At 42.0% G+C, this 27,871-nt stretch overlaps 5 protein-coding genes across 7 annotated transcripts; 1 reads left to right on the plus strand and 4 right to left on the minus strand.

Annotated features, from left to right (window-relative positions):
• Positions 1-690: 690 nt before the first annotated feature.
• Positions 691-9,661, plus strand: LOC108128226 (corticotropin-releasing factor-binding protein). Of its 2 annotated transcripts, XM_017245710.3 has the most exons (7): positions 691-1,107; positions 6,297-6,375; positions 8,078-8,364; positions 8,423-8,529; positions 8,589-8,707; positions 8,897-9,060; positions 9,126-9,661. In XM_017245710.3, exons 1-7 carry the CDS (start codon positions 1,057-1,059, stop codon positions 9,366-9,368), a joined length of 1,050 nt encoding a protein of 349 aa, XP_017101199.2. In that variant the 5' UTR covers positions 691-1,056; the 3' UTR covers positions 9,369-9,661. The 2 variants fall into 2 exon arrangements, with proteins under 2 accessions (XP_017101199.2, XP_070137827.1); XM_070281726.1 differs by lacking the exons at positions 691-1,107; positions 6,297-6,375 and adding an exon at positions 7,613-7,646.
• On the minus strand, positions 9,635-12,687 carry LOC108128225 (sphingomyelin phosphodiesterase 1). The gene is made up of 4 exons (XM_017245709.3): positions 12,534-12,687; positions 11,461-12,352; positions 9,951-10,818; positions 9,635-9,890 (listed from the first exon to the last, which is right to left on the minus strand). Exons 1-4 carry the CDS (start codon positions 12,658-12,660, stop codon positions 9,768-9,770), a joined length of 2,010 nt encoding a protein of 669 aa, XP_017101198.2. The 5' UTR covers positions 12,661-12,687; the 3' UTR covers positions 9,635-9,767.
• Positions 12,688-13,244: 557 nt separating this feature from the next.
• LOC108127993 (aminopeptidase N-like) lies at positions 13,245-16,386 on the minus strand. Its single transcript, XM_017245342.3, has 6 exons — positions 15,923-16,386; positions 15,703-15,855; positions 14,782-15,639; positions 14,184-14,733; positions 13,616-14,124; positions 13,245-13,559 (listed from the first exon to the last, which is right to left on the minus strand). The coding sequence occupies exons 1-6, from the start codon at positions 16,381-16,383 to the stop codon at positions 13,331-13,333; spliced, it is 2,760 nt and encodes a 919-aa protein (XP_017100831.2). The 5' UTR covers positions 16,384-16,386; the 3' UTR covers positions 13,245-13,330.
• A 2,034-nt stretch (positions 16,387-18,420) lies between these two features.
• On the minus strand, positions 18,421-22,335 carry LOC108128174 (aminopeptidase N-like). Of its 2 annotated transcripts, none has more exons than XM_043212237.2 (7): positions 22,235-22,335; positions 21,154-21,622; positions 20,921-21,076; positions 20,008-20,865; positions 19,397-19,946; positions 18,818-19,338; positions 18,421-18,762 (listed from the first exon to the last, which is right to left on the minus strand). In XM_043212237.2, exons 2-7 carry the CDS (start codon positions 21,612-21,614, stop codon positions 18,534-18,536), a joined length of 2,775 nt encoding a protein of 924 aa, XP_043068172.1. In that variant the 5' UTR covers positions 21,615-21,622; positions 22,235-22,335; the 3' UTR covers positions 18,421-18,533. The 2 variants fall into 2 exon arrangements, with proteins under 2 accessions (XP_043068172.1, XP_070137897.1); XM_070281796.1 differs by having other exon boundaries at positions 21,812-22,293.
• Positions 22,336-22,529: 194 nt separating this feature from the next.
• LOC108128173 (aminopeptidase Ey) lies at positions 22,530-27,845 on the minus strand. Its single transcript, XM_017245595.3, has 7 exons — positions 27,707-27,845; positions 25,566-26,040; positions 25,354-25,509; positions 24,343-25,200; positions 23,730-24,279; positions 22,946-23,466; positions 22,530-22,888 (listed from the first exon to the last, which is right to left on the minus strand). The coding sequence occupies exons 2-7, from the start codon at positions 26,030-26,032 to the stop codon at positions 22,660-22,662; spliced, it is 2,781 nt and encodes a 926-aa protein (XP_017101084.2). The 5' UTR covers positions 26,033-26,040; positions 27,707-27,845; the 3' UTR covers positions 22,530-22,659.
• Between the last annotated feature and the right edge of the window lie 26 nt (positions 27,846-27,871).

The raw sequence follows: 27,871 nt of genomic DNA on the forward strand, positions 1-27,871 counted from the left end.
AAAATGAAGAAGAAAGTTTAAAATTGTTTAAGTTTTGAAAAGAAAACCAAGTGGACCAAAATACATTTGATGGTAGAATAAATGTGCTTTTTTAGAGACACATTACCTATTTGAATCTAATATTAAGATTTTCTTAATACAATTGAAAGAGCACAAATAAAGTCCTTTAGTTTTTATAAAAATGTGAGTAAATATAATTTGTCATTTTCTAATTAGAGTTGAGTAGAAATATGAATTTGATAAACTGAAAGTAAGTTTAATATAGAAATTTCGATTTTAAGAAACCAAAAACAAATAATATTGTTTGAGTGTTTATGGTTATTAGATAAAATGTTTGTTCAAATAAAAATGGCATGAATTATTTTAACATTTGAATTTAAAAGAGCTTTTAGCAAAGCTTTTTAGCCGCCATTGAAGAGGGCAATGCCTTCATGAAATTCACCTTGAAAGCTAATTGTGGTGAGTTACTAAAACAGCGGCTGAAATTTCAAAAAAGAAAATTTTAAACCCAAATGTAACAAAAACACAGAAAACTAAAAATGCTAAAAACAAACTGATACAATATTATTTAAAACAAAGTTATAAGAACCTCAGTTGGAAAATTTACACACTTTGAAAAGTTTGAAGCCCGTCAGGATAGTGACAGGCAGAGCAACAACTACAAAAGGGACGACTCACTGCTGGGCTATAAAAGGAAATGCGCCGCTGATAAGGACCAACACTCGGTCGTCGTGCGGCAGCGTTGACGCATCGTCCTCCTTCGTCCTGCAACGGTTTCTTGGCTCTTTTGTTCTTGGCCCCAAAACGGTTTCCCAGGCGCTATTTGAACCCGCATCAAGTATACGCAGTGTGGGCCGTGAGCATCGCGTGCCTCCGTCGCTAATTCCACGCTCTAATGAAGTTATTGGGTGCGTGATTCCTGCGCTAATCTCTGGTCAGGCCAAGGATCAAAAGGACGCGCTCCGGCAGCCCGAAGGCTAATTGAAAAGTCTCATCAAAATCAACCGACCAGCATTGGAAACTTGACTCTTTCGGTTTCGAAAATCAAAAGCCGCAATGAAGTTGGTCGTATACCTTTACCTATCCATGATTGTGCTGGGCGTTCAGGTGAGTGTCGGGTTAAGAAATTGTTAGACGAATATAGAGCCTGTAATTCGATCAACAAGTTAGACCAACTTTTGTTTCCATGTTTCTCTAATGACTTGATCTAATTTGTTCCGGCCGAGATTTTTGGCCTGATTGATTGATTCCCGCTGTCGGGGTTATTGCCAAACTTTTGGCAGCCCTTAGCCCCAGAACGTGTCGACTTATGTTAGAACAGATTACCTTCATTAGGCTGGGTAACTCATTTATGAAAGTGCAAACGGGTCAGCGGGTCAAAGTTTCGGCCTGTCCAAATACATATTTAATTCCATTTGGTAATGTCCCAATCGTGCCAAACTTTCCCGTGGCATTTGGCTGCAGCTGAACAGAAATAGAACGCGTGACGACAAATCAGCTAATTATGATTGAAGCTCTCCCAAGATAGATAAGATAGAAAGGCCCAAAAATAGCCAATCGGATCCATCATCATCTACAGAAAGTGGGGAGTAAATGTGTAAGGTTATTTGATTCAATAAAAAGGGAATATCCTATCTTTTGAAGTTTCAGCCCTTTGTGATTAATTTATAGCTTTATAGAAAATAAGTTAATGTAGCTAGCATATGTTTTGTTTAAAAATTTATGAGGATAACTGCTAGTCCTTACCTATAAGTTATTTTAAAAATTAAATAATTTTGGCAATATATTTATCATTTTGACGTATTTTATACAAAAGTCTAGCTAGAAATATTTATTATAAGCTTCTTTGCCTTGAAACCTGCCATCCATCAATTGGAGAACCTCCCGATCTGTTTGCTTAATGGCAACATTGTGGGCTAAGTCGGAAAGTCAGTGTGAAACCAGGAATCCACTCAATGGCCAAGGATAAATGTAAATTTTGCACCTGCCATTGAGCCGCAACCTGCGGCTGGCATGCGGCGGAAAAACCAACAGTTGCAGGTGGGGAAAACCTGAATGGGAAAACCGACGCTCCGTAGGTGTTGAGGTGTTTCCGGACATTGGCAATTGCATTTAAGCTGCAACTCTGCCAACGGCACTCATTTCTTTGTGTGGTCACTCACTCAGACATGGATGAGATTTAGCTTCCTACGACCTTACAACACCATGCCCTGGACCCGCAACTCCCGTTTCGCATATCCCGGACTCACATCCTTCTCGATTGCCAGAGAGTCCTGCACTTGATGGGCGCTTAATGTTGACACGGACGCTTTGGCACTTTACAGCCATTTAAGCCAGGACATGACAGCCACACCCCTGTTGTCCCATATCCGTAACGCTCTCACCCCTTGCCACAAGTTTCGTTTTTCACTCTGGTAGCATGTGAAAACGACAACAATTAAACCGTGAATGTCAACGGAGGCAATGGCAGGAAATAGAGTCGTAGTCTCGGCCAACTGAAATGATAATCTCAACCTGAGAGGTGTCCTTTAGTGGCTGAAACCTCAAGTGGGGCTTAAAGTTTCGTTTAATTTTCATAATTACGTTTCAGAAAAATGCAATACACAAAGGCAGTAGAGCTTGGCAATCTTAATTATTTATTCCATTTTATTTTTCGTTCAATTTCCTTTCCAATATTCAAGAGATGGGAGAGGGCTCTTCATTATCTGCAATTTCCATAATTGATCAGGAATCTGAGAGGAAATTGAACTCAAACTTTCGCAGGGAAAAAGGTAAACTAAAAATATTGAAAAACTTAAAATGCCCTAATTAAAGCTACGAAACCTATCCATACTCTACCCTAATGGCTTATGCAACGGATGGCGGTATCATCCAGAATCGTTTACCTAAATGGAGTAGCAAAATAACCAAATATGTTCCCTTCATTTCCATAAATTGCCCTCGTCATGTAACAGCAGCCGCGCGAAATTTATGCCGCGTATTGAATTTGCTTCTGACAGAACTCGTGCATAAATCTGCAATGCAATATGTTTAATAAAAAATTTCGAAGGAGATAGAAACGGAAAAAAGTAGGATGCCAGGCTTTTAGGGCAAAACTAATTTCCGTACTGAAATTACCCATTGCTCTATGGACTCTTTTTTGCAGCCACTGCAGATACTACTGAGCCGGTTGGTATGAATTGAAAATCGAAAAGGTCACGTAGCCATGGCATCGAAATAATGCACACAAATTACTTGAGATGGCTATAAATAAGCTGACAACTTTGGGCTAAATTGCATTTTACAGTTCATTTGCGGTTGCGCGAAATTAATTAAATGATTAAAGCCCATTGGCTTTTGATACTCCAACGCCCCCATCGCCTCGTTCAACGGTGCGTATGCGTAATCGAATTCATTTGCGGTTTTGGGCTGTTAATCCTCGGAATTTCACTTGACAAGTATGAGCTCTGACAATCGCCGGGCTTACTGCTTAATCGTATGGCGGGTTGAGTGGTTGACACAAATAAAACGATTTCTTGATAAGCCAAAAGCTGTTTATTTTGAATTGTGGGTTTCGTTTCCCAACACTCGGAGCGAACACACTTGATCTCCAGGGACTCCTCGTAAGTCCTTCCGTTCTGGACTCATTTAACTGTATTCCAAGTTGAGCAATGTTTCTTTAGCATCCGGCATTATGCGCATATTTGAGTCATCATCACTCAGTTAGACAAATCCTTTCAGGACGATTCCTTCAGTGAAATTTACGATGGCCAAGAAGGCGTCTAAATATTTGATGGTCGACTGCGAGCGTATTCGATGGCAGCCTGTTGCTCCTCTGCCGGACTCCGGCAAGTGCATCACTTATTCATGGCCGGGACGCCTTAACCATTTCCCGCTACCCATAAAGCTGTCCCCTTTGAAGCTGCCTTATGACTTAGTCATGCTGCCACCAAAAAATCCATTTCCCCTCCAAAACTGGAAGCGAGCGAAATTGGCGTGGGCTACGGATTACACCCGGATCCCATACCGCGATGCTGAAAGTCAATATTTACCTGACCTCCGTAAGGATGCCAATCTCGCCAGGTGCTTCCTGTCGCTTACCCGCTTAGGTGTCGCCCTCAGATCCTCCTCTCGAATGCCAGCCAACTTTTAATGAAGTCACAAATATTTTGGGTCTTTTAATTCCCGGCAGTGGCATGTGCAGACCTGATTCGCATATCCTTGGCTAATTAGCGGATTCTGAAGTGACAGGAACAAAGGGTGCCGTCACCCACGACGGCCTTGTGAGTTGATCCAACTCATCTTCCCATTTTAAAGTGTTGGAATTGATTCACTCGCCGAAAAAAAACTCATTAATCAATTTGGGAAACTGGAGATGCTGGAGATTTTAAAATAGAACAATCTCAATCTCAAGGGTTGGAATATAATGGAATGAAGAGTTAATTAATTTAATTTCGAAAAACAATTGTACGTAAACAATGGGGTATTTCTGGATCTTACATTTGCATAATGCTTACAATGATTTTTACATTATTTTACCTTTAAAAGGCTTTTTTATTTAAGGTTTGGAGAAAAATTTCTATTGAATTAAATCGGCCTGAAAATAACTCTATCATCTACGCCTTTATGGCGTTAGAAATGCATCAATGCACTTCAGAAAAATTGAAAGGCAAATTTGAGGCTTCTCGGTTGAATTTCTATGGAACTTTTCTATTCTTGGTTTACTTTTCAGTGACTTTTTTTCGCCCACTGGGCTTCACCTTCTTTTGAATGGAGGGATCGCCGTGGCAACTTTTGGATAGCAATCCATCCCAAGTCGAAACCCGCGCTGGGACCTTTTGATGGAGCAGATGGCGCATCCTGTGAATCGTTTTAGTTTGACAAAGGCGTCCAGCTTGGAGCTACTCCCCTTGAGCCAGCCAACCGAACCCCAAATATAGCATTGTGATTATGCAAATGAGGCTGCCTCAAGTGTGTTCAAAGGGATCATGTTTATTATTTATTTACTGCCTGTTGACAGCTTATCCAGACTCGCTTCAATCTTGATTTTCATTCGATTCCAAAAGATTTGTGACGCAAGCGGGCCAGATACACTACTCTTGCCATCTATTTTTGAGGCTTAAAGCTGGTTTGGCTTTGGCCTAAACCGCCACTAATTGACAGTTTCATAACGCTCTGACGAGTCGTTAAAGCCAAAGCTCGAGTGTTGCGCAAACAAATGTCCCAGAAGCCGAATAACGAAAGCCAAAACTTTTTCGTCCCTAACTCAATTATTCGCGCCCGCGACTCACAACGCGTCACCATTTATCAACTTCGCCGCAGGGGATGGGCTTTTCAATTAACAAGAAAATCAGAAAAAAGTTACCTCTAATCAATCATAAAGGAGCCAGAAATCAGGCCAAGGGCTGCCATCGTTTATCCTGCTCCTTTTTCCATAATTTTAAAAAGTTTTTAGCTTTTGCCACCGATTTGTCATGCTTAAAATGTACCCTCCATTGAGCACGTTCGGGGCGTCATCTGCTCTATTCTTGTTTATTGGAGAATCGTGTGTGGTTGTTTAATTAAAACTGGCTATTGTCCTCTAGCCCAGCTGACCCCTAATCCCCCGGCTCCCTGTCTCTATTCCCTGTCCCCAAATCCTCTGCAGTTGCATTGCGGCGAGCCCTAAGTGCCGCATTAGATGCCCCCCATTGGCTTCTTTTCTTTGGCAACAACTAGAGAAGTCGGCGGGCATTAGTCGCGGATATCCCGCTGATCTCCTGGCCAGGACACGCCGCCTTGCTTACCCCACCTTTTGACTTTAGTGTCTGTCCTTTGTGCTTACTGGCAAAAAGGCAAAAGGGGGACATGGGGTGACTGTTTCTGATCTGACTGCCACATTCAGTTGCAGTTGCTTGTTTAACTTCCCTACAAAAGGAAGTATCATGGAAATATATGGCACACCATTGTTTTCTATAAAGCTTTTATAAATATTTTATTATTAAAATAAGGAATTTGTTATGAATGTATCGTGTGATTTAGGCAGTTAGGAAATTCGTTTATTTGGGTTTCAGTAAAGTTTTTGGCTCGGTTAGAAAATAATCATATAAATACCAGCAGACATTAAAATGATTAAAGATAAAACCATTAGGAAAAAATATATTTAAAGACTGATATGAAGAGAAATTAAATAAATTGTTTCTTATTTAATCCCTATTTTTTTTTAACATCTTGCTACAATGCCCAAAATTTAAATCCTTTTGGGAGAAAGTTCTGTTATTTGCGGGAATTTAATTGTACTATTCAAGGTTCACCTTCTTAACTAATTTTTGTTTCAGGCCTGGCCCAGTGTGAAGCGGTCGTTTGAACTATTTCCCGGCAGCCCGGCGGTGCCGCACAATGTGCACACGGTCTCAGGTAAGTTGACGCACTCACCGGCAGCTCTGAGGGAAAGTTTCTGAGTCGAGTGCCTCCGGCAGGGAAAGGTAGTGATAGCGATGGAAAAGGGGAGGCCGTGGAGAGGATGCACTTTGGCGGTAGCGACAAGTTTAAAGCGCTTTCTAAACCTTGTTTACTTGTCTCTCAAATTGATTTTTGCATAAGATGTGAGCACTTCTTGTTATCCGTCATCCAACCTCGGCAACAACACCCCCGGGTCGTATGCGCAATTTGTAGAACGAGGCAACACACGAATTTATTGCCCATTAAAATTCAAATCAAAGTGCACTTCACTTTGCCATCAACCCACTACCCCTCAGCCCCGAGAGTTCGTCCCAAAAAGTTGACCCAAACTGGCCAAATGGAAATGAAACATTACAGATCTGTGGTCACTCGATGGCCATAGAGAAGAAATACTGTGATTCCGATGAATGTAAACTTAATAAATTTCATGGATAGCTGGCAACTCGTACAAAACTTCAATTGAGTTAATCCCTCACCGACTTTTCCATTCATTTCCCATTTCCCCAGGGGGGGAATCGTCAAAGCAACCGCATATCAGTTTAGGGAAAATGGAAAAGTTGCATCTGCTCTCGTCATCAGGTGAAACATCAACAAATCTGTGGCTATGCCGATTTGTAATTGCTTTTATTTATAGCCAGGACAACGGGCAAGGTGAACTTCGAGAGGTTGGGGCTTTGGGGGCAATGTGGTTCAATGACGTCACTTCCAGAAATAGAAACTTTGTGGAAATTCAGAATATTCCGAGGCAAATTGAAAGTAACTCTAATCCATGGTATAAACAAAACTAAGTTCCCCAGAATCGCAACTCAGTTTGCATGGCATTGGCCAGTTGTAGATAATTTATTCATTAAATCAAGGTGGGCTTTAAAAGGGTTTGAGCTGAGTGGAAAATATTTGGTAATTTTGATATAAAAGCCATCAATATTTTACATCAGAATTATGATTATTAAACCATAATGCCTAATGAATTGTAAATAGCATCCATTTAATTGTCAGCCGCAATAAATACAAGTGTTAAAAGGGCAAAAATTTCGCCACTTGAGAGCAATTAGCGAGTGCCATAAACAAATTGGCGCCAAGTGCCAGGAGTTGGTCCCCAGTTGCTGTCTCAGCTCCACCAACTCCTTCCATGACTGGAAGTCCCTTACAAGGGATTCACGTTCTCGCCAAAGCCCTCGCAAGTACACTCCAAGTATGTGACATGCATGACAAGAGAAGGACAAAAAGTAAGTCAAATAGTAGTTTAATTGTTTTTCGGCCAGAACAGAGCCAGAGGGGCCAAGAGGTCGTAAAAAAGCGGCTAACCACCCACCCACACATGAGTGGGCGCCCGGCTAATAATGCTGGCCATAAATCAGCCAACGATGGCCGGCATTAAGTGGATGCGCATGATAAATTAATTGTTGCCCAGGAGCCAGTTTAGGGACAATCAAAGGGGATTTCGCTTATCCTTCCCTCCACTCTTGTCTGCCCCAGCCACTGGTGGAAATTTGCCAAGACAAATTGGTTTCGGATTCAGTTTGGGACTGCTTCAAGGGATCCACTGCACTTGCCATACGAGAAGAAATGATTTCGGTCCTTTACAGAGCCCTCACTTCGAACTATTTTTTCTCTTACTGTAATGCATTAAGACTCTCCTTCAAAACTCCTCTTCCAGATTGTATGCACGTGGCCTCCGAGGCAGGTGACTATATTTTCAAGAAGCTCCATCCCATGAATTCAGCCCTTAATCGGGAGGCAGCCTTGCTCGAATTGGAGGCAGCAGCTGTAGTTGCCGGAGCGGGAGCCGGAATGGCAGTTCCTGGAATCACAGAACCTGGGGCATCTGCTACGGAGGACCAACCCGAAGTCTGTGGGCTGTATGTAATTGGCGAGCCAGACACTATTGTGGAGATTACAATGAAACACTATGATGCCAACTGCGAGACAGGAGCCCTAATGGCGGTAATTGTTCCAAAGGAGCCTAATTTATACGTTACTATGTTTGGCTTAAATATTCCAGTTTGTGGATGGGTGGGAGCTGAATGGCGAGTACTTCCCGGGCATAAAAGATCATCACCGACCACTGGAGGAGCGAGTTTACGAGTTTTGCAACAATTACAGACAATGGTTGGATTTGGTTCACTTTTCCCCTGGATCTCGGGCTTAATTCTTTTGAAATATTTCAGGCCTCGTATTAGCAACAAAAAGTTCTTCCGCGCAAGTCAAAATGCCGCCCTGTTGCAGTATAGAATTCCTATTCGTGGATCCTTTGTGGCCAACGTACGATTCCACAAAATAACACAACGTAAGTATAGAGTCTATGAAAGCAATGCCTTTTCCAGAATCTCAATGGATCATAAATCATGGAAACTACTTCAAAGTATAAAAGCGAAACACTCGTATTTCAGGTGCCACTTATACGACTAACTGGCGCTTATAAAAAAAAAACACTTCTAAGCAACTTCTTTTTGTTACCCTTTTTACCTTTTTTCAGCCTGTAATGTTTTGGTCCAGGACACCGCTGCTGTTTACAAGATGACTAACTTTGGTCAGGCCCGGAACTGTACCATTTCCGCCCTTTTCCCCGCTGTTGTTTCCCTGGCCAACTTGCGTATTGGTGGAAAGAGTGTAAGAGCCCAGCAGAAAGTCAACTACGATGTGCGTATATACCAAACCTTAAAAATTACAAACCCTCTAACCTATAAACCCTCATAACCAACCAGTGTCAAGTGCCCAGTGACCGTCTGGAGATTGGAGGATCCGCTGGACTGGACTCGATCGCCATGGAGATGGCCAGTTCCGTTTGTGGAGCTTCCAGTGAGCCGGGACCCGAGCAGGCAATCTTCTGCGGGGTCAGCACTGTGCGGCTGGTGTCCTCCGGGCGATACCAGAACCAGGCCGCCCTTGTCCTCCGAAAGGCCGAGGACCAGGACCTGGACATAGCCACGCTCATCTGCGCGCTCTAAGCGGCCAGTAGTAAGGAGCTATGCTAATCGAAAACCAAATCCAAGTGTGTATATGTTTGTAAAAAAAAAAATAAGAAAACAGGAAACCAGTACAGCGGCCAGGAGAAGAAATCGCCCGGACTCCACAGTAGTGCTTAAACTTAACTCTTAACTTAATCCAACTAATTCGCAAAGTATTCTCTACCAAAGAGGCATCTTAAGTAATTTATATATATATATATACCAATATATATATATCTGTATATGTATATCGAACATTCTGAGTGTTGACTACAAAGAATCGTGTGTGTTTATTATTTGTGTTTATCTCCGGGGTGGTTTTTTAGTGTTTAATTTTTATGGCCCGAACGGCTGGCGATTATCGATGGCTATGAATAGTCCAGTGTGGGCAGATAAGTCTTATCCAAGAAATGTAGATGCAGCCAGTAGAGCCACGAGGGAAGCCAAGCTAAGGGTCTTAAGTCCGGAGGCACCTCCTCCGCCATTGTCATTGTCGTCAGTGCCAGGATCCTCGTTAGCCAGCTGAAAAAACCAAGTAGGCTTCAGGATAGGTTTATAGACTAATCCTAGCCAAATACTCACACTTTCCTCCAACTTGGCCTGGAGTTCCTTGCAACGAGTGCGCTCCTGGTAATTACTTGTGGCAAGCCTGCAAATAGTCTTACTCAGACACGAATCATCGCATCCCTGGGTCAGTTTGGGATCCGACTGCGTGAACTTGTAGCGCCAGAATTTACGCAAAAGGGCGGGCTTTTCGGCCATGTCCTCCAGGAGACGATCGATGCCGGCAGGACTTGTGTCCTCCGTAAATTCCTGGGTAAACTGATACTCCAGACCCCAGTTGGGCTGCACATCTGGTGCCAGATTAGCCTCTGTGAGATTTGTGGTGTAGGTGTGGTGCTCCACCACCTGCTTGGTTTCCCGATTCAGCTCATAGAGTCGGTAATTGGGGTTCTTGTCCGAATAGGGAGTTAGACTGCCACCGTTCCAGTTAACTACTGTGGCGTATCCTTCATCGGAGTAGTGGAGATTCATCTCGTCCTTGTGAGTGTGCCCGCTGAAGACCCCGGTGATTGTGTTGCTAAAACGGGTGAGGACACGGTTGTACTCCTTGGACCAGCCACTCCAGCAGTCGCCATCTCCCGATGGGATGTGGGAGAGGACATGCACCGTCTCCCCGGCAGTCTCGGCAGCTAAGAGAGTGTCGTGGAACCACTGCAACTGCTCCTGGATGAGGGTGGCGTTGTAGTAGAGCCACCAGTTGTACAAATAGCAGTCCATGCTGTTGAGAGCCACTACCCGGTGACCTTGGCTTGGGGAGGCGGTGTAGTAGCCACCCTTCTTCACAGTGTCCTCTGCCGCCGCCGGCAGCCACTTCTTCCACAGACTCCAGACGTGCTCGTACAGCCAATCCACTCTCAAGGAGTCAGGAATTGCATCGTTGCCAAAACTAATAAAAATTATCGAATTATTTCAGTAACCCCATTGATTACAATCGGCAATAATTAAAACTACTACCTCCTACCAATTTCTCCCTACCGACTAACTAAAAGTTTAATGGATATTACCAATTGGCGTAATAATTGACTGATATTGGAGGCCATAAAATATTTTATTGACTTGCGTGGGGTGGCTAGTGTGGAAAAAGTTGACCGTAAACTTTATCTTAATAATAAAATACAGAAGTTAACAAACCATATCGGAACCTTGTTGCTAATTTGAGAATTTAAATAGCTGCGAAACTATGCTGGATTATGGTTATATATTCTAATTAGTGCAGTTCAATCATAAAATAATTTTTTTGGGAAAAAACATTAATGACATGGCCAGGTAAACCCACCATAAATTGTGGTAATGAAGCAAATGAGAAAACCCCATAAGAACTTTAAGGAATAAATTCCATGAATTTCCCTAAAACTAATCTCATTGAAATTATTCTTTTTGAAGCGAAAAGGAGCTTGAAATTATCCGAAAAAATTACCACCTATTGTCACCTAATTCTCTCTAGTTCGGCCACGTTTCTGGTTGACCTTTCACCATATGGGTCATTAACTTAATCATACCGAGGGTCCGCAAATTACTGGGTACTTACACATTAGCCGGGTGAGGTTCGTGATTTCCCAGGCAGGGATAGATGGGCGTTTCCGGGAAGTATTCTGCCAGCAAACCGTCAATCTCCGAAAGCATGTCCAAATTTCCCTGCTTGGTGGTGGACCAAACATTGTGCGGAGGGACATCGCCGGTGTGGTAAATCCACTCGAACTTGTGATTAGCCTTGATGTGCTCGAAGGCACTAACGATGAGCGGTCGGGGGGCATCGCAGGCTCGGTAGTCGCCCCAGGAACCGGCTGCCGACGAGGAATCCGCTCCAGAAGCCAACACATCCCGACAGCACATGGGTTCGTCGCAATTGGCATTGCTACCGACCAGATATTCGGGATCATAATGAATGTCCGTGAGATGGAGGATCTGGATGTCGTCGGGACTGCGCGCGGGCAAGTTCGAATTGGACTCCGTGGGCACGGCGCCCTCAATGGTCAGAGTGAGATTGTACTCGTCCTGTTTCACCTGGCAAATGGTAATGGGTAGCATTGAGCAGAAACTTTGCGACTCGGCGGCCGTTTCATTGAAGATGAAATCAAACACTGGCCAATTAAGTTCAAACAATCCAGAGCACACTTCCGGGGTGCTGATATCAAAGTAATCACATATTCCAAGGGTCAATTGCTTTACTTCAGCGTCCCTTTCCGCTCCACTCAGCTCTCCTTCCGTGAAAGTTCGCACCAGGACATTCACAGTGGATCTACACAGAGTGCACACGAAATACTGATCGGTGGAGCTCAGATCCGCCAGGGATTCCGTAAAAATGGCCTTTTTGCTGTGGCTGTTCCGGAGATCGTATCCCAGTTGCTTAAGCCTCTCCGTTTCGATTCCAGTATGGTGATATTTCAGGTACTCACGGCTTATCTCCTCAGCCATGCTGACTATAAAAAAAGGAAATTTCGTCTGTCAGTTAATACTTGAGGCTGTCAGTCACAAAATATATGGTTATCTTTGGGCAAACCATTTCTAATTACGATAATAAACTCGTTTAATAGTAAAAAAGTTTTGGATTATATTAGAATTGAAGAAACAGGCCTTTAAATATAAGGATTGGTAACCCACCTGAAATCGCAGCAGCATATCGCTCTTCCTTGGTAAGGCCATCGGGAACGTTTGGCAGGCTGAAGGCACCGCTGCCAATGACTAGGAGGGCGGTTCCTAGTAGAGCTGTACTCCAGATCAACTTCATCGCGAGACTGTGGCCGAAGGTGATAACAGGCCCCTATTTATAGGAATAATAGCATATAGAAGTGATATCAGTTTATTGGCAGCAGCTAATCTAACGCAGAGATATAGCCAGAAAAAATGTAATGATCAATAAAAATAACTAATTTAAGTTGCTTGATGTTTAAACACCATTAGCATAGGGTAATCAAATAAAAATATTAATTTGATAAAAGGATAAATTCCATCATATTTTAATAAATGGTAAATGTTGTTTTTACTTCTGTTCTTATCTTCCTATTAATCGCTTAGAGATTATCATGCTTCTGTGAACACCATGAATCAACTACCATTGGTAATCTATCATAAATCTTACGAAAAAATATTTCTTCTATACTTCAACACTTGCACGTGCTTCGGTATTACCAACAAGCCCAAAATAATCACCATTAGAGGCAGTGCCCGGGCCATAAACATTCTAGCAGCCGACTTCTTATTTAATGGCCAAGAAAAGCCCCAATTGACTAATTGGCGCTAATCGCCGATAATGTGAGCACTAAAAACAAAGTCCTATTTTAAAAAGAAAAAAAAACACAAGATTAGCATTGATAGTGATAAGCAACTACTTTTATTCAAACTTTTGAATGGTTTCTATCTGATACTTATCATTAATTCACTAGTAAATCCTTCCTTTTTTATATATGTTCCAGAAGAGCCTCAAAAAATGTCTCATATCTCCTTTCCATCCACTGAACATTAATTAGAATGTTTTCAAGGACCTTCTGAACGGAGTCTTCCAAGCCAACAAAGAACTTTTTTGATTTCTTGAAAAATTCTTTAAACTCATCCAGGTCCTTGCGTTCGGTGAGCTGTGTGGGTAGTATCGACAACAGGTTGCTCAATTTCCTCGTAGAAGGATAATAGCTGAAAAACACTTGTCATAATTTGTAAAAAAAAGTACTTTCATAAAAATTACTTACTATTTGTAGATAGCTTCCACGTTGTCAATAAAATATTTCTTTGCGATTGGAAAGCCAACTCTTTCAACAGCTATCGCATTAAAAGCCATTAAAGAGTCCTGTTGACGAATGAAATTTTTCCGAAAAATATAGTCTAAGTATAACTTATGCCTTGTTTCATTCACAGAACAACTGGCGGAACTAATGATTAAGCTCCGTTCAGCAGCCACATTTGTATTATTGTATCTTTTCCAAAGGAAATCCAATTTGTCACTTCGTGCGGCGGTGCAGAGTACAATTCCACGTAAATTTGTTGGTATTGGATTATTTTTATCCGGATCCATCTCCGATTCCCATCTACGATAGTAGGCTTGAGCTTTAGGCACACAGTCCAAAACTTCGTACCGACAAGCCCAGCTTAGAATCAAGGTCTTCAGAAGTATTTGATCCGGACTTTTTAATGACTTAAAGTTGTCGTCCATGCCTTTCAGATAGTTATAAATCGGTGTGATTAAGTTTTGCACATAAAACTGTTAATAAATAATGTCTGTAAATGAATTAAATTAGTAAAATATTTCCTTTGACTTACCTTAAAAATTTCATAGCTTTCGGTGTGAAAAAGAACGTTACTCAACTGGCCAAGATTGCTAAGGGCCGTAAACCATGGCAAATAGGATCGTTCTCTTTTCAAATAACTAAGTAGTTGCAAGGCTAGGCTGTAGTCTTGTTCTCCTGTTCTGGCAAAATGCATAATGTCCTCTATTAATTGAGCTCTATTTATTGGATGGATATTTTGAAAACGGTTTGATTTCAGAGTTTTGATGATCAACTTCCAGTTCTGGACATCGTAGTTGATCTTACAAAGAGTTGACATTTGTTTGTTGAAAATCACCCACTGGTCTGATTTTGGCATACGTGGGACTGTTGTCGTTCGACGGTTTCCGTTTTTTTCGCATTCCAGCCAAGCTTCCGTTTTTAGGTCATTAAAGTTTTTCTTAGACTGAGTGGTGTAGCTCAGAGGAAGCCACCAACAACCTTTGCGCTGGGAGTGTGGTATCTGGGTGTTTAGAAGGTAGCGCTCTTGACTGAGTGTGGCTGTATTTTTCGAATAGTCTCGGGTTATGTTGATAACAGGAAAGCTAGAAAAAGGATATAACCTATGTCCTGTATAAAAATGTCGTACTCACCCTGTTTGCAAAGTCCACGAGTCCATTATAGTTTTTATATCATAATTTTTGGGCAGAGATCCAAACTGGTGAGCAGCTTTCGAAAGGGATTTCCACAGATCGTCTTGTTCTGCATTTTTGTAGGCATACAGCTCTAGGTAGGATTTTAAACCAGAGTAAAAGGACTTTTCCCCCATAAATAGGTGCATCATGCGAATGACAACAGCTCCCTTTTTGTAGGAAATCGCATCGAAATTTAGCCCAATATCCGAAACCGATTGAATAGGTCGCGATATGGGATGACTGCTCTCCAATGCATCCAATCGGAATGTGGTCAGCAGGTCTTGCACATATATTCTGTCCTTAGTTTTCCACTCCGGGTGTACCCCTTCGATTCCCAACTTAGCCACATAGGTGGCGAATCCCTCATTCAGCCACAAATCAGACCACCACTTCATAGTCACCAAATTGCCGAACCATTGGTGGGCTAACTCGTGTGAAATCGTGGTGGCGATGGTCTCCTTGGCTTTGACAGAAGTGCGATTGATGGAGTAGAGGAGTGCTGTTTCCCTATAGGTTACTAGACCCCAGTTCTCCATGGCACCAGCGGACAAGTCGGGTATGGCAATCTGATCCAACTGGGGCAGCGGGTATTTAAGACCGAAGAAATTCTCAAAGTATCTCAAAACTTTGGGTCCAAACTCCGCCGCGAAGTCACACTGGTCGATGGCATCGGGCCTAGCCCAAGTGCGGAAAAGAGTTCCATTTGTCAGAGTTGAGGGCTTGTGTCTAAAATCATTTATAGAATATGCCACTAAATATGTAGACATTGGTACAGAGTCCTCAAATTTGCTAAATATATAAAGTGGTGGGTCGTCACTAATGCGAAACGAAGAGCAATAATAAGTGTGATAAATTTACTTGAAAATTTAAAAAACTTACACATATAAAAATTTTAGCGGCATATTACTTAGAGCCGTATAATTCTGAGGATGCCCCAAGCTGATCGCGAAAGTCGACTTGAAATGGGGTTCGTCAAAACATGGAAAGGCAGTACGCGCGTATGATGGTTCAAACTGAGTTACCGAAAGCCATCTATTAAATGCATTGATTATTATGATTTATTAGAAGTCATTTTTACCTGCTCAAAAAAAATACTAACCTTTCTTTTTTGGTGGCAGAATCCGTGTAGGAGCTCCGGTAGTATCCACTTAGTTTCTTGTTTAGTTCACCAGAAAACCACAAAGTCAGTTGGTAAATAATACCAACCTGCAACTCTTCACAAACGTAAAGGATGTAGTAATCGTGCTTTTCGTTCAAAGATGTAGAGTTAATGCAGTTAGCCTTCGCTTTTTCACCCAATTGAACAAGAGTGGTCCGGGATTCATCGATTTTAAGATTCTTCGAGTGCAGGGTTATATTCTTAGTGTTTTCCAGTGGCTCTAGCGTAATAGAGACAGAACCCGAGAAGTTCAGATCTTCTGGATTTTCAAGACGGGTCAGGATCTTCAATTCATACATTCGGGGCCATAGGGCCGTTGGCAAGCGATAATAGTCATAAGTACTTGTGGCTGTTGCCAAATGCAGGCCAAACGCCAACGCGAATATAATGAACCACTCCATCGCCTAGTTTCAAAGAAACTAATGAGAAATCGAACTAAGAAGCATAGCAAAAATCAAATAATTTAATTACCATGAATAATTAGTTCCGGTAAACCTTCCGGTAATTTAAAAAAAAACATTGTAGTTGAATAATTGTTTCAATTTTATTTTGTATACCCTTGCCGAGGGTATTATTATTTTGGTCAAAAGTGTACACGCAGTGAAAGCGACATCTTCGAGCCTATAAAGGATCACTTCCTGAGTCGATCTTGTCCGGCTGGGCCACTGTCTGTCTGTTTCTACGAAAACTAATCTCTCAGTTTTAAAGCTATCGACTTCAAACTTTGCATGCATTCGGAAGTTGGAATGGCCGTGATAGGCCGATTATATCCTTAAGCTGTCATGCATTTGAATTAAATTTTTTCGCTCAAAAATATAACTCAATTTATGATTAGGGCTACTATTACATTTTCTAGCTATTTTGTAGCAAATCTCCTTGGACCACGTAAACAGCTTCCAATAAGTACCATGATTTTTACATTGCCAAGTTTCATAAGGATCGGCCATTATATCTTGACTGCAAGGGGACATAAGCTTCGGATAAGCCAGAAAAGTTAGCTTTTCATTCATTTTTTAAAATTAAAATTTACTTTACTAAAAATTTTGTATACTCTTTTTTTCTATGACTCAATGATGAGAAAAGCGCCAGTGGTCCAACTAATAGTCTATTTCCAGCCTTTGAAAAACTTTCGTAAATTTTGAAAAAATTTATTTAATTTATCTTATTTCCTGCGTTGTATAATCCTGCTAACCACCTAAATTCGTTTTATATCGCTTTCAGATTATCAAGATAAATTAAACCTCTAAGGTTTTCTGAGCGTAAGAGGGTTGGAAGGATTTGCTTAGAACTTAATCAAATCCACGCGCCACTATAAAAAAAACGAGCCATATGATCTCTATATTGTAGTTTGAGTTTGAATAAGGCCTTAAGCTGTTATTCTCTCTATTGGATTCCCTTAGACATAAAACTTAAATTTGACGACCATATTTCCTTAATGGTTAATAAGGCTAAAGGAGTCCTTGGTTTTATTAAAAGGTGGTCAAAAGAATTAATTGACCCGTACATAACTAACACATTATTCATTTCTTTGGTCCGTCCGATACTGGAGTACGGTTCGTGTGCCTGGAGTCCCCAATATGGAGAACATCAGGACCGCATAGAATCCGTACAAAAGAATTTCTTAACTTTTTCACTTAGAGGTCTAAACTGGGATGAAAAACTTCACCTTGCATTTTATAATAAATAGTAGACTTTTACTTATAAACTTACCTAGCTTAACAAATCGTAGGACAATGCCCGGTGTAGTTTTTCTGCTTAACCTAATTAATGGGGATGTAGATAGCCAGTATTTACTAACACGCTTAAATTTCCTAATAGAAGCACTAGAAACTTTAGTCCTCTATTCCTTAGCCATTGTAGTTCGACATATGCACAGCACGACTCCTTTAGGGTCTTATGTTCGAACTACAATGGTCTCTACTCTATAACATATCTTTCCTGTCCTGTCTTTGCTAATTTAAAGCATAGAATTTTAAATTTCTTTACTAACTCCTCCTAGCTTAATAAATTACAAATAGCTTAATAGTTTTCCAGCTAATCTTAATATATACTAATTAATCGTTTCTCGAGCGCCCCGCGGTCGTCTGCTTTATTCCATTTCCAAATTCTGAAAGACCGCGAAAAAAAAGCAAGCCATGTAAATTACGTTAAAGGTACTTAGGTGCATAAATAATTTCTGTTATGTATGGGAATTTCCTGGGACCCCGAATGTACTTCCGCTCGTATACCCTTGCAGTTAAAACCTGATATATATCGCAAATACCGGATATAGTTAGCCGATCCCTATGAGAATATCATAATAAAACCAAATCATTATTGATTTTTAAAATTTTTCAAATTATTTTATTAAGAATATTTCATATTCAATTTTTCGGTAATGGTTTTTAGAAATGCCTATATCTGCTTCATATTCTCGAGAAATAAACCTGAAGTCTTAATTTCAATGTCATAATACTTAAGTATTTAATATTTTATTAAAAAAAATTGTAAATTATTATCTTTGCATGATTTTCATTTGTGAAGGTGTTTCAGGGATACTGTAAAAAATTATTCAGAGAACCAATTCAATAGATCGCGAGAATTGGTCGTAGTTTCGTTCCTTCCATTGAACATTTGTGAGCATGATCTCCAAGGTTTGTTGGATGGTTTGATTTAGACCGCTAAATGATTCCCCGGATTGGCTAATAAACTCTTTGAACTCCTCGAGGTCCTTGCGCTCGATAACCTGTTCGGAAAGCGGATCCATAAGGCGACCAATGGACTTCACCAGGGGATGGTAGCTGTAAATAAAAATTGGTTATTAAATAATTCCTGCGGCTTCCTTTAATATCTTACAATTTATGGATCTGTTTCACGTTTTCAATGAAATACTTCTTGGCCAAAAGGAAGCCCACGTCGCTTGAGGCCACTGCCTGGAAGCCCAGAGTCGAGTCCTGTTTACGGATTACTTCCTTTGGATCGAAGCTGAGCTCTAAATAGCGCTGAAGGAGCCACACCTCCCTTGTGCAGCCCAAGGAACTCAGAATAGTCCTCTTTTCAGAGGCTACATTCGAGTTTTGGTACCTGGTCCACAGGAACTCCCAGTCTTCATCGCTTCCATGTCTGACAGTACTACAGTACACGGTTCTCCTTACATTTGTTGGTATCGGATTCGTCTCATCGGGATTTGGACTTGACTTCCAACTTTGGAAGTAAGTTAGGGCCTTGGGAATGCAGTCCAGAACATCGTACTGACAGGCCCAATTGGCCACCATGGTCTTCAAAAGGACCTGGTCCTGTTGTTCGATTGAGCTGAAGGTATCGTTGATGCCGTCAAGGTGCTCAAAGATTGGCTTAATCAACTTGTTCATGTAACTCTGTAAAAGATATAGGGCTATTAATTAAGAAGTAAAGGATTATGTACAAGGACCTTACCTTAAACAAATCAAAGTGAGGAGTCTGTCGTACAATGCGACCCACGAGCTTTAAGTTATCAAAGGCCGCCTTCCAGGGAAGGAACTCGCGTTCGCGCTGCAAATACCCGATCAAGCTCAAGGCCACCTCGTAGTCCTGACTTCCTGTCCAGGCAAAGTACAGAATATCATCCACCAACTGGGCCCGATTCAAAACATGAATGCGCTCGAAATCGCCTTTCGTGAGGGTCTCGATCAAGAGCTTCCAGTTTTGGGCATCGTAGTTGACTTTGTAAAGCGTGGCCAGTTGGGGATTGAAAATCACCCATTGATCTCCGCCAGGTAGATCGTCGATCGTTTTAGGAAGGCTTTCCCCGTTCTTGCTGCACTCCATCCATGCCTTGGGCAGGGTATTATTGAAGTCGTGCTCCTCCTGGGTGGTGTAGCTCAGTGGCAGCCACCAACATCCTTTACGATGTTCATGTGGTATCTCTCTGTTCAAAAGGAAACGCTCCTGACTGATCTTGGCAACTTTTCCAGACTCATCTCGGGTTACATTTATGACAGGGTAGCTACAAAATATTTACAAATTAGTTACTTATTTAAAATATAATGATCTTATTAGAAGCTTACCCAGTTTGCAAAGTCCAAGAGTCCATAATACTCTTAATATCATAGTTCTCGGGCAAGGCACCATTTTTGTGAGCTGCCTCTGTCAGCGACTCCCACAAATTATCCTGCTCGGCGTTTTTGTAGGCAAAAGTCTGAAGATAGGACTTAACGCCAGAGCGGAAGGACTCTTCCCCCAGGAACAAGTGCATCATTCGAAGGACTGATGAACCTTTTTCGTACGATATTTCGTCAAAGCTTTCGGATATTTCGAAAACCATTTGAATGGGTCTGGAGATGGGATGACTACTCTCTAACGCGTCCCGGCGGAAAGTGGTCAGCAGGTCATTCAAGGATTCCCTTTCCTTGGCTCGCCACTCAGGATGAATATGCTCCACTCCCAGGTTGGCCACGTAGGTGGCGAAGCCTTCGTTGAGCCAAAGATCGGTCCACCACTTCATGGTCACCAAATTGCCAAACCACTGGTGGGCCAGCTCATGAGCCACCACATTGGCCAGCTGCTGTTGGTTCGCCAGCGAGGAGTACCCCGCCGAGTAGAGAAGCGTGGTTTCCCTGTAGGTGACCAGACCCCAGTTCTCCATGGCACCCGCCGCGAAGTCAGGGACAGCCATTTGATCGACCTTGGGTAAGGGGAACTTGATCCCGAAGAACTCCTCGTAATACTGCAGGACTTGGGGTCCAAACTCTGCCGCAAAATCGCACTGATCGATGGCGTTTGGCCTGGCCCAGGTGCGGAAAAGAGCTCCATTTGGCAGAGTTGAAGGTTTGTACGAAAAATCGTTCACGGAATAGGCCACTAGATAGGTAGACATTGGCACAGACTCTTCAAATTCGCTCCACACATAATCGGGAAGGGTTTCGCTGAAGAATAGAGTTTGTAAGTGTAATGTCTTACAAAGTATTTATTTAAACTCACTGTGGCCTGGTTTCCTTCACAGGCATGTTGCTCAGACCCGTAAACTTCTTGTGGAATCCCAAAGTTATAACAAACGGAGCCTTGAAACCAGGCTCATCGAAGCAAGGGAAGGCCAAACGAGCGGAAGCCGGTTCAAACTGGGTAATGGAAAGCCATCTATGGGATAGTATTTAAAAAGTTATAAAGCTAAAAATAACTAACAACTATTAAAATTAAACAATGTTTTTACCCACTTTGTTTCATTAGTTGCTGGGTTATAGTAGGAACTGCGGTAGTAGCCCTGCAGTTGCTTGTTTAACTCCGCCTTAAATGGCAGTGTGAGCTGATAAACATTACCAGCTTCCAGTTCCTCACAAACATTCAATATATAATAGTCGTGAACCGAGTTCACTTCTGTCGAAGTTATGCAATTATCCTTTTTCTCTCCACTGATTTGAGAAAGTGCTATTTTCGAATCATCGATCGCCAAGCTCTTAGAATGGAGCGTTATGTTCTTGGTGTTTTGCAAAGCCTCCAATTCAATCGTTGCCACTCCAGAAAATTGCAAGTCCTCTGGGTCCTCCAGGTGGGTGAGAATACGCAGGTTGTATTTTTTCGGTTGCAGGGCAGTTGGAAGCCGATAATAATCGTAGGAGGACTCGGCCCTGGCTATGACCAAGCCAAGCGCCACCACAAAAAACAAACACCAATTCATAGCAAACTCTATAAAAAGATAAAAAACTAATATTAATTGGGTCTTGGAATTAGTTACGGTAGGTGCCGCTTTCAGATTTGTTTTCAATAATTATTTAGGTCATGATATGGAGGGAAAAGTACTACTACAGAGTAGACATAGAATAGACAAAGTTTTTAATAGTGTTTAATGAATATAAATCGAGTGGGGTCACTCACCTTAGATAGTTAGCATATAGGTATGAAAAATTATTCTAAAAGATTATTTATTATACAATTAAGCTGAAAGTAATCAATGAATTCATTGTTAAACTATAATTTGTTGTGTAATTAGAAAACAACTTTCAACGCTTGCGTTATCAAAATCGGCGATCAGCTGATCTCTTGCACTCTAAAATTCCCAGAAACATTTTAATTAAATATGCAAATCACATATTTATAATTACAGCCATAGGAAGGTGATAAATATTACACCAAAACTCCTTCAAACTGCATTTAGTATTTTCACAAAACTTGTTTAGGCTAGAGTACTTTTATTACTTTTTGTGTTTCTTGTTTGCTGAGCTTGAATTTGGAACGTGCTTTGTGTTTTAACTTTTTGGTTTTAATTAGTTTTGTTTATATTTAGAAGCCACCACTCACTTTTAGATTTCTGCGCCACTGAACCGAACACGCCAGAGGCCGACAATCGAATGCCCCAAGATCGACGATCCACACGGCTTTAAATCAGCGATGCTCGAAGAGACAAGAGAGACAATCCATAAAATGAAATCTTTAGCATCTCAGAGATAGAGAGAATCGTTTTCAATCCACAGCGCTCACCCGGCGTATACGCAATTTAAAGATATTCCATTTCAACCGGAAATCTGATTACTAAAAGGTAAGATTAGAAATTCCAATAATCGTAATCATTAACCTAAATAAGCCTACATTGATATTCTGATTTTTGAATAATACTATAGAATTAAATAGTTTATTTAGGGGATTTTAAATATTCATAATATTCCTGCTGAAATCAAGAGATTAAAATTCTTAAATGAGCTGATGAGAGTTTCGAGAGTGTTAATCTATAGAAGCTGCTGGATGGAGCGGGACATCTGGTGGTAGTTTCGTTCCTTCCACTGGACATTGGTGAGCATTATTTCCAGAGTCTGTTGGATGGCCTGCTCCAAGCCCTTGAGCGATTGGCGAGAATTGTTGACAAAGTCGCGGAACTCATTGAAGTCACTCTGGGTTATGACCTGCTCAGAGAGTGGTGATAGAAGGCGTGACATATCCTTGGTCAGGGGATGGTAGCTGAAAAATATAATATTTAGGTAAGTAATTCCTTACTCTAAGCATATCAAAACCTACAACTTGTAAATAAAGTCCACATTATCCATGAAATATTTCTTGGCCAGCAAGAAGCCCACTTCGTTGAAAGCCACAGCCTGGAACGCCCACATCGAGTCCTGCTTGCGAATGGCCTCCTTGGGGTCGAAGGTGAGTTCCAAATAGCGCTGCAATAGCCACACCTCTCGGGAGCATCCCAGAGCAGTCAGAATAGTTCGCTTTTCAGCGGCAACATTGGATTTCTTGTAGCGAGTCCACAGGAACTCCCAGTCGGCATCGCTTCCATGTTTGATTGAAGTGCAGTAAACGGTGCTGCGCACATTGATTGGCACTGGATTCTTCTCGTCGGGATTGGGCTCTGAACGCCAATTGCGATAGTAGTTCAATGCCTGGGGCACACAGTCCGACACCTGGTACTGGCAGGCCCAGTTGACCACCATGGTCTTCAATAGGACCTGATCCTGCTGCTTGATGGCGCTAAACGTGTCGTTGATTCCATTCAGATGCTCGTAGATCGGGCTGATCAGTTTCTTCATGTAGCGCTAAGAAGAGTTAATTTGTTTATAAAATTAGTAATACAGATACTTTAATTTATTGGACAATAATCAAATATGTTGTAGATCCTCAGACTTACGACAAAAAACATCTATTCGATGTGCACCCAAAGGTTGTGTTTTAAGAGGATGGAGTTGAGTGTGAGCAATTTTGAAAGTTTTGTTTCGAAATATAAATGGAGAATGAGGTTACAGGGGAGCAGAGTTATGGATAGGCTTTTTAGGAAATAATTTCAAGACTTAAAACCCACCTTGAAGAACTCAAAGTCAGGGGTTTGGCGCACAATGCGTCCAACTCGTTTCAGGTTCTCGAAGGCCGACTTCCAGGGCAGGTACTCGCGCTCCCTCTGCAAATATTCAATCAGTCGCATGGCGATTTCGTAGTCCTGCTCGCCAGTCCAAGCCAAGTACAGAGCATCGTCGATCAGCTGGGCGCGATTGATCACATGGATCCGCTCGAAGTCTCCATTGGTCAGGGTCTCGATCAGCAGCTTCCAGTTCTGGGCATCGTAGTTCACCTTGTACAGTGTGGACAGCTGCGTGTTGAAGATCACCCACTGGTCCGGTCCGGGAAGGTTCTGGATGGTTTTGGGCAGACTCTCGCCGTTCTTGCCACACTCCATCCAGGCTTTGGGGGCAGTGTTGTTGAAGTCCTGCTCCCCCTGGGTGGTGTAACTAAGCGGCACCCACCAACAACCTCCGCGGTGAGCTCGGGTGATCTGAGTGTTTAGGAGATACCGTTCCTGGTTAAGTTTGGCGGTTTTGGCTGTGTAATCTCTAGTCACATTAATCACAGGGTACCTAAAAATAAAAAATATATTATGGTGTTTAGAGTTATATTGACAATTGCTAGTTGCTTCTTACCCCGTTTGCAGTGTCCAGGAGTCCATGATACTCTTAATGTCATAGCTCTTGGGCAAAGCACGGTATTTGTGAGCAGCCTGGGTTAGGGACTGCCAGAGATTGTCCTGCTCAGCGTTCTTGTAGGAGTACATCTGCAAGTAGGACTGCAGGCCCGAGCGGAAGGACTCCTCGCCCAGGAACATGTGCATCATGCGCAGCACAGTGGAACCCTTTTGGTAGGAGATCTGGTCGAAGCTCTCGGAAATCTCCGAAACCATTTGGATGGGCCTGGAAATCGGATGACTGCTCTCCAGAGCATCCCTGCGGAAGATGGTCAGCAGATTGGAGAGTGACTCCTGCTGCATGGATCGCCACTCCGGGTTGATGTTCTCCACGCCCAAGCTGGCCACATAGGTGGCAAAGCCCTCGTTGAGCCACAGATCGGTCCACCACTTCATTGTTACCAAGTTTCCGAACCACTGATGGGCCAGCTCGTGGGCCACCACACTGGCCACCCGCTGTTTGTCCGCCAGCGAGGAGTGGGCCGCCGAGTAGAGCAGGGCTATCTCCCGGTAGGTCACTAGACCCCAGTTCTCCATGGCGCCGGCACTAAAGTCGGGAATGGCAATCTGATCTATCTTCGGAAGGGGGAACTTGATTCCGAAGAACTGCTCATAGTACTGCAGTACCTTCGGTCCAAACTCGGCAGCATAGTCGCACTGATCGATGGCGTTGGGTCGGGCCCAGGTGCGGAATAGGGCGCTGTTCGGCAAAGTCGAGGGCTTGTGAGAGAAATCGTTGACGGAGTAGGCCACCAGGTAGGTGGACATGGGCACTGACTCCTGGAATTCGCACCAGATGTAATCGGCAAGCGTTTCACTAAAAGAAAAGAATTTTAATTAAGATTTTTTAAATGAACCTATTTATTATGATAAGGTAACTTAGTTATTAGTGGAAACTCATTAAAATATTTTTAGACATTTAACCATTAACAGTGGTAGTAACAATGTCATTTTTTAAATTATTACTTACTGAGGTTTTGTCTCCTTCACTGGCATATTACTGAGGCCAGTGTACTTCTTGTGATAACCCAAGGTCACAACGAAAGGTGCCTTGAAATCAGGTTCATCGAAGCAGGGAAAAGCCAAACGAGCTGATGCTGGTTCAAACTGGGTAACAGAGATCCATCTAAAATCAAATTTAGAGACTTACAAATTTCTCTGTTTCAAAAAGTTGCAACCCACCTTGTCACATTGGCCACTGGATCCTTGTAGGAGCTGCGATAGTATCCTTCCAGTTGCCTGTTCAAGTCGGCGGAAAAAGGCAGGCTCAGCTCGTAGATGTTACCAGCCACCAGCTCCTGGCATGTCTTGAGGATGTAAAAGTCGTGGGCAGGATTCACGGCCGTGGAGGACACGCAGTTTTCCTTTTTGTCGCCACTAATCTCCCGGAGAGTGATCTGAGACTCATCGATGGTCAGATTCTTCGAGTGAAGCGTAATGTTATTGGTGTTCTCTAGGGCTTCGATTATGATTTTCACAGTTCCGGCGAACTTGAGATCTTCGGGATTCTCCAGATTGGTCAGGATACGCAAATGGTACTTCTGGGGCCGGAGGGCCGTGGGAAGGCGGTAGTAGCTGTAGCTGGAATCGGTGTTGGCCGTGGCCAAAACCAACCCGAGCGCCACCACAAACAAGAGAAACCACTTCATGCCCGATTCTGTGGACGAGGGAGGACGGCACTTGTTTAATGGGTGTTCAAGCGAAGCGAACTGTAGCAATTAACTAAATCACTTTGGCAAATCGAGCACAGTAGACATTGACTAACGAAACAAACAGTAAAACAGCACAGATCCCCAACTAAAATTTTTGGCGGTGGCCCCACGATTTGTTTAGCATTTGCTTCTAAGAGTTGACACCTTTCTGGAGTAGATTTGAAATGAAAGGTTTTTTTATTTGAAGTAAAAGGAATAATTAAAAAAAAAAAAAAAAATGTGTTTGAAGAACTTTATGTAGGTTTTTAATTTATATAAATACTTAAATTTTTTAATAAAAGCTATTTTATACTCGACAACACTAACAGGTGGATATAAGCCCTTACGGTAAATATTAAATGCACAATCAGGTGATGGAGAAGCATATTAGCCGCCAAATTTAAAGTAGTTTTTGTTAGCCAGTATTTACTGCATTAATCAAACCCCGTTTTTTAATGTTTTTAGACTTTTTGCTGATTTATTTTAAATTAATGCAAATTGTTTTATTTATTATGTTTTCGCTGCAAGTGTTTATTTTGGCTCATTATGCCGCGCACGTATTAAGGTCTGGGCCAATGAAACCCGATTGAAACTCTCCTCACAAGTCGCATTATGTGACTTCTACCTGAGAGTACCCTTCACTGGATATGGATATATAAGAGATATAAAAACATACTTTATAATTATAAGATATTATCCCATCTTGCATGAAAGTATACATACTCCTAGTTACTTTATGGCTCCTATTTTACGATGCTTCTAGAGCCTGTATCCCCGCCCTAATAGTTCCAGAAGAAGAAGTTGCATATACTGGACAAACCAGATTACAAGATTGTAGATTCTTTTCTTTTTTCGCTGTGCGTCTCTTTCTTTTTTAATTATGCAAAAAAAAATGATTTTGCTTCAACTTTTCGAGTTCTTTGAGTGCATATATGAATCCCAATGCGGGTGTGGCCATTGAACTTGAGGTATTTGCATATTCATAAAGTATTTTTGATTGGGATTATTAAAAACAGTAATAAGGAAAGGTGAGATTAAGGAAATACGTTAAATATTCAGCAGCTAAATGAAACAGTTTCCATTAAGGTCAGTTTGAAAAATAAAGGTCAATCGCTCGAGTTGTTTAGATTAAAGGTCAAACTTTAGGCAAACCTTTCCTTTGTAAGGTTTTTGTTTATCGGCATTTTATCAATTTATTCCTTAGCTTATTTTTGTTTGAGATACAACTTAAGCACGTGTTTGCCTGACATTGACTTGCCAATTGAACTCATCCAAGTTAACTATATATACTCGAGGGAAGCCGCGCTAATTGATTTGCACGCCTATGGTCGTTAAGTTAAGATTTTTCTAATGTTATAGAACTGTCCGTTTTTGTTCGATTTGCAATGAAATTTACACTCTTCCCTGAGCAAGAAACCATTAATTAGCTAAAACGGGTTAGAGGCAGTACTTGAACACCTTTTTCAACCAATTTTGGAGGACACTCGCTACTTAACCATTTTGGTTAGAGCTTTTGCGTTGCAATTTGGTGGTTTCTGGTTTCGGGTTTCTTGTTTTTCGTTTGTCTTAATTGTTTTCGAGCCGCACTTTAAGGTGCTTGACACACAAAAATTCTAAAAAGAAAAAACCAACCGTTTGGAGCACAACAAGAGCAGGAAGCCAGAGGACGAAAACGAGGACCGAGTGCGACCTGTTCGACGGTCGCCGCGAATCTAAAGTTTTCTGAGCGCGGCGCTTTTATCTTATAGCCCGGCACTGCCGCACACACACCAACACAGGCGCATTATTACACCGCTC

Source organism: Drosophila bipectinata, chromosome 3R (assembly GCF_030179905.1).
Source record: "Drosophila bipectinata strain 14024-0381.07 chromosome 3R, DbipHiC1v2, whole genome shotgun sequence".
Taxonomy (NCBI): domain Eukaryota; kingdom Metazoa; phylum Arthropoda; class Insecta; order Diptera; family Drosophilidae; genus Drosophila; species Drosophila bipectinata.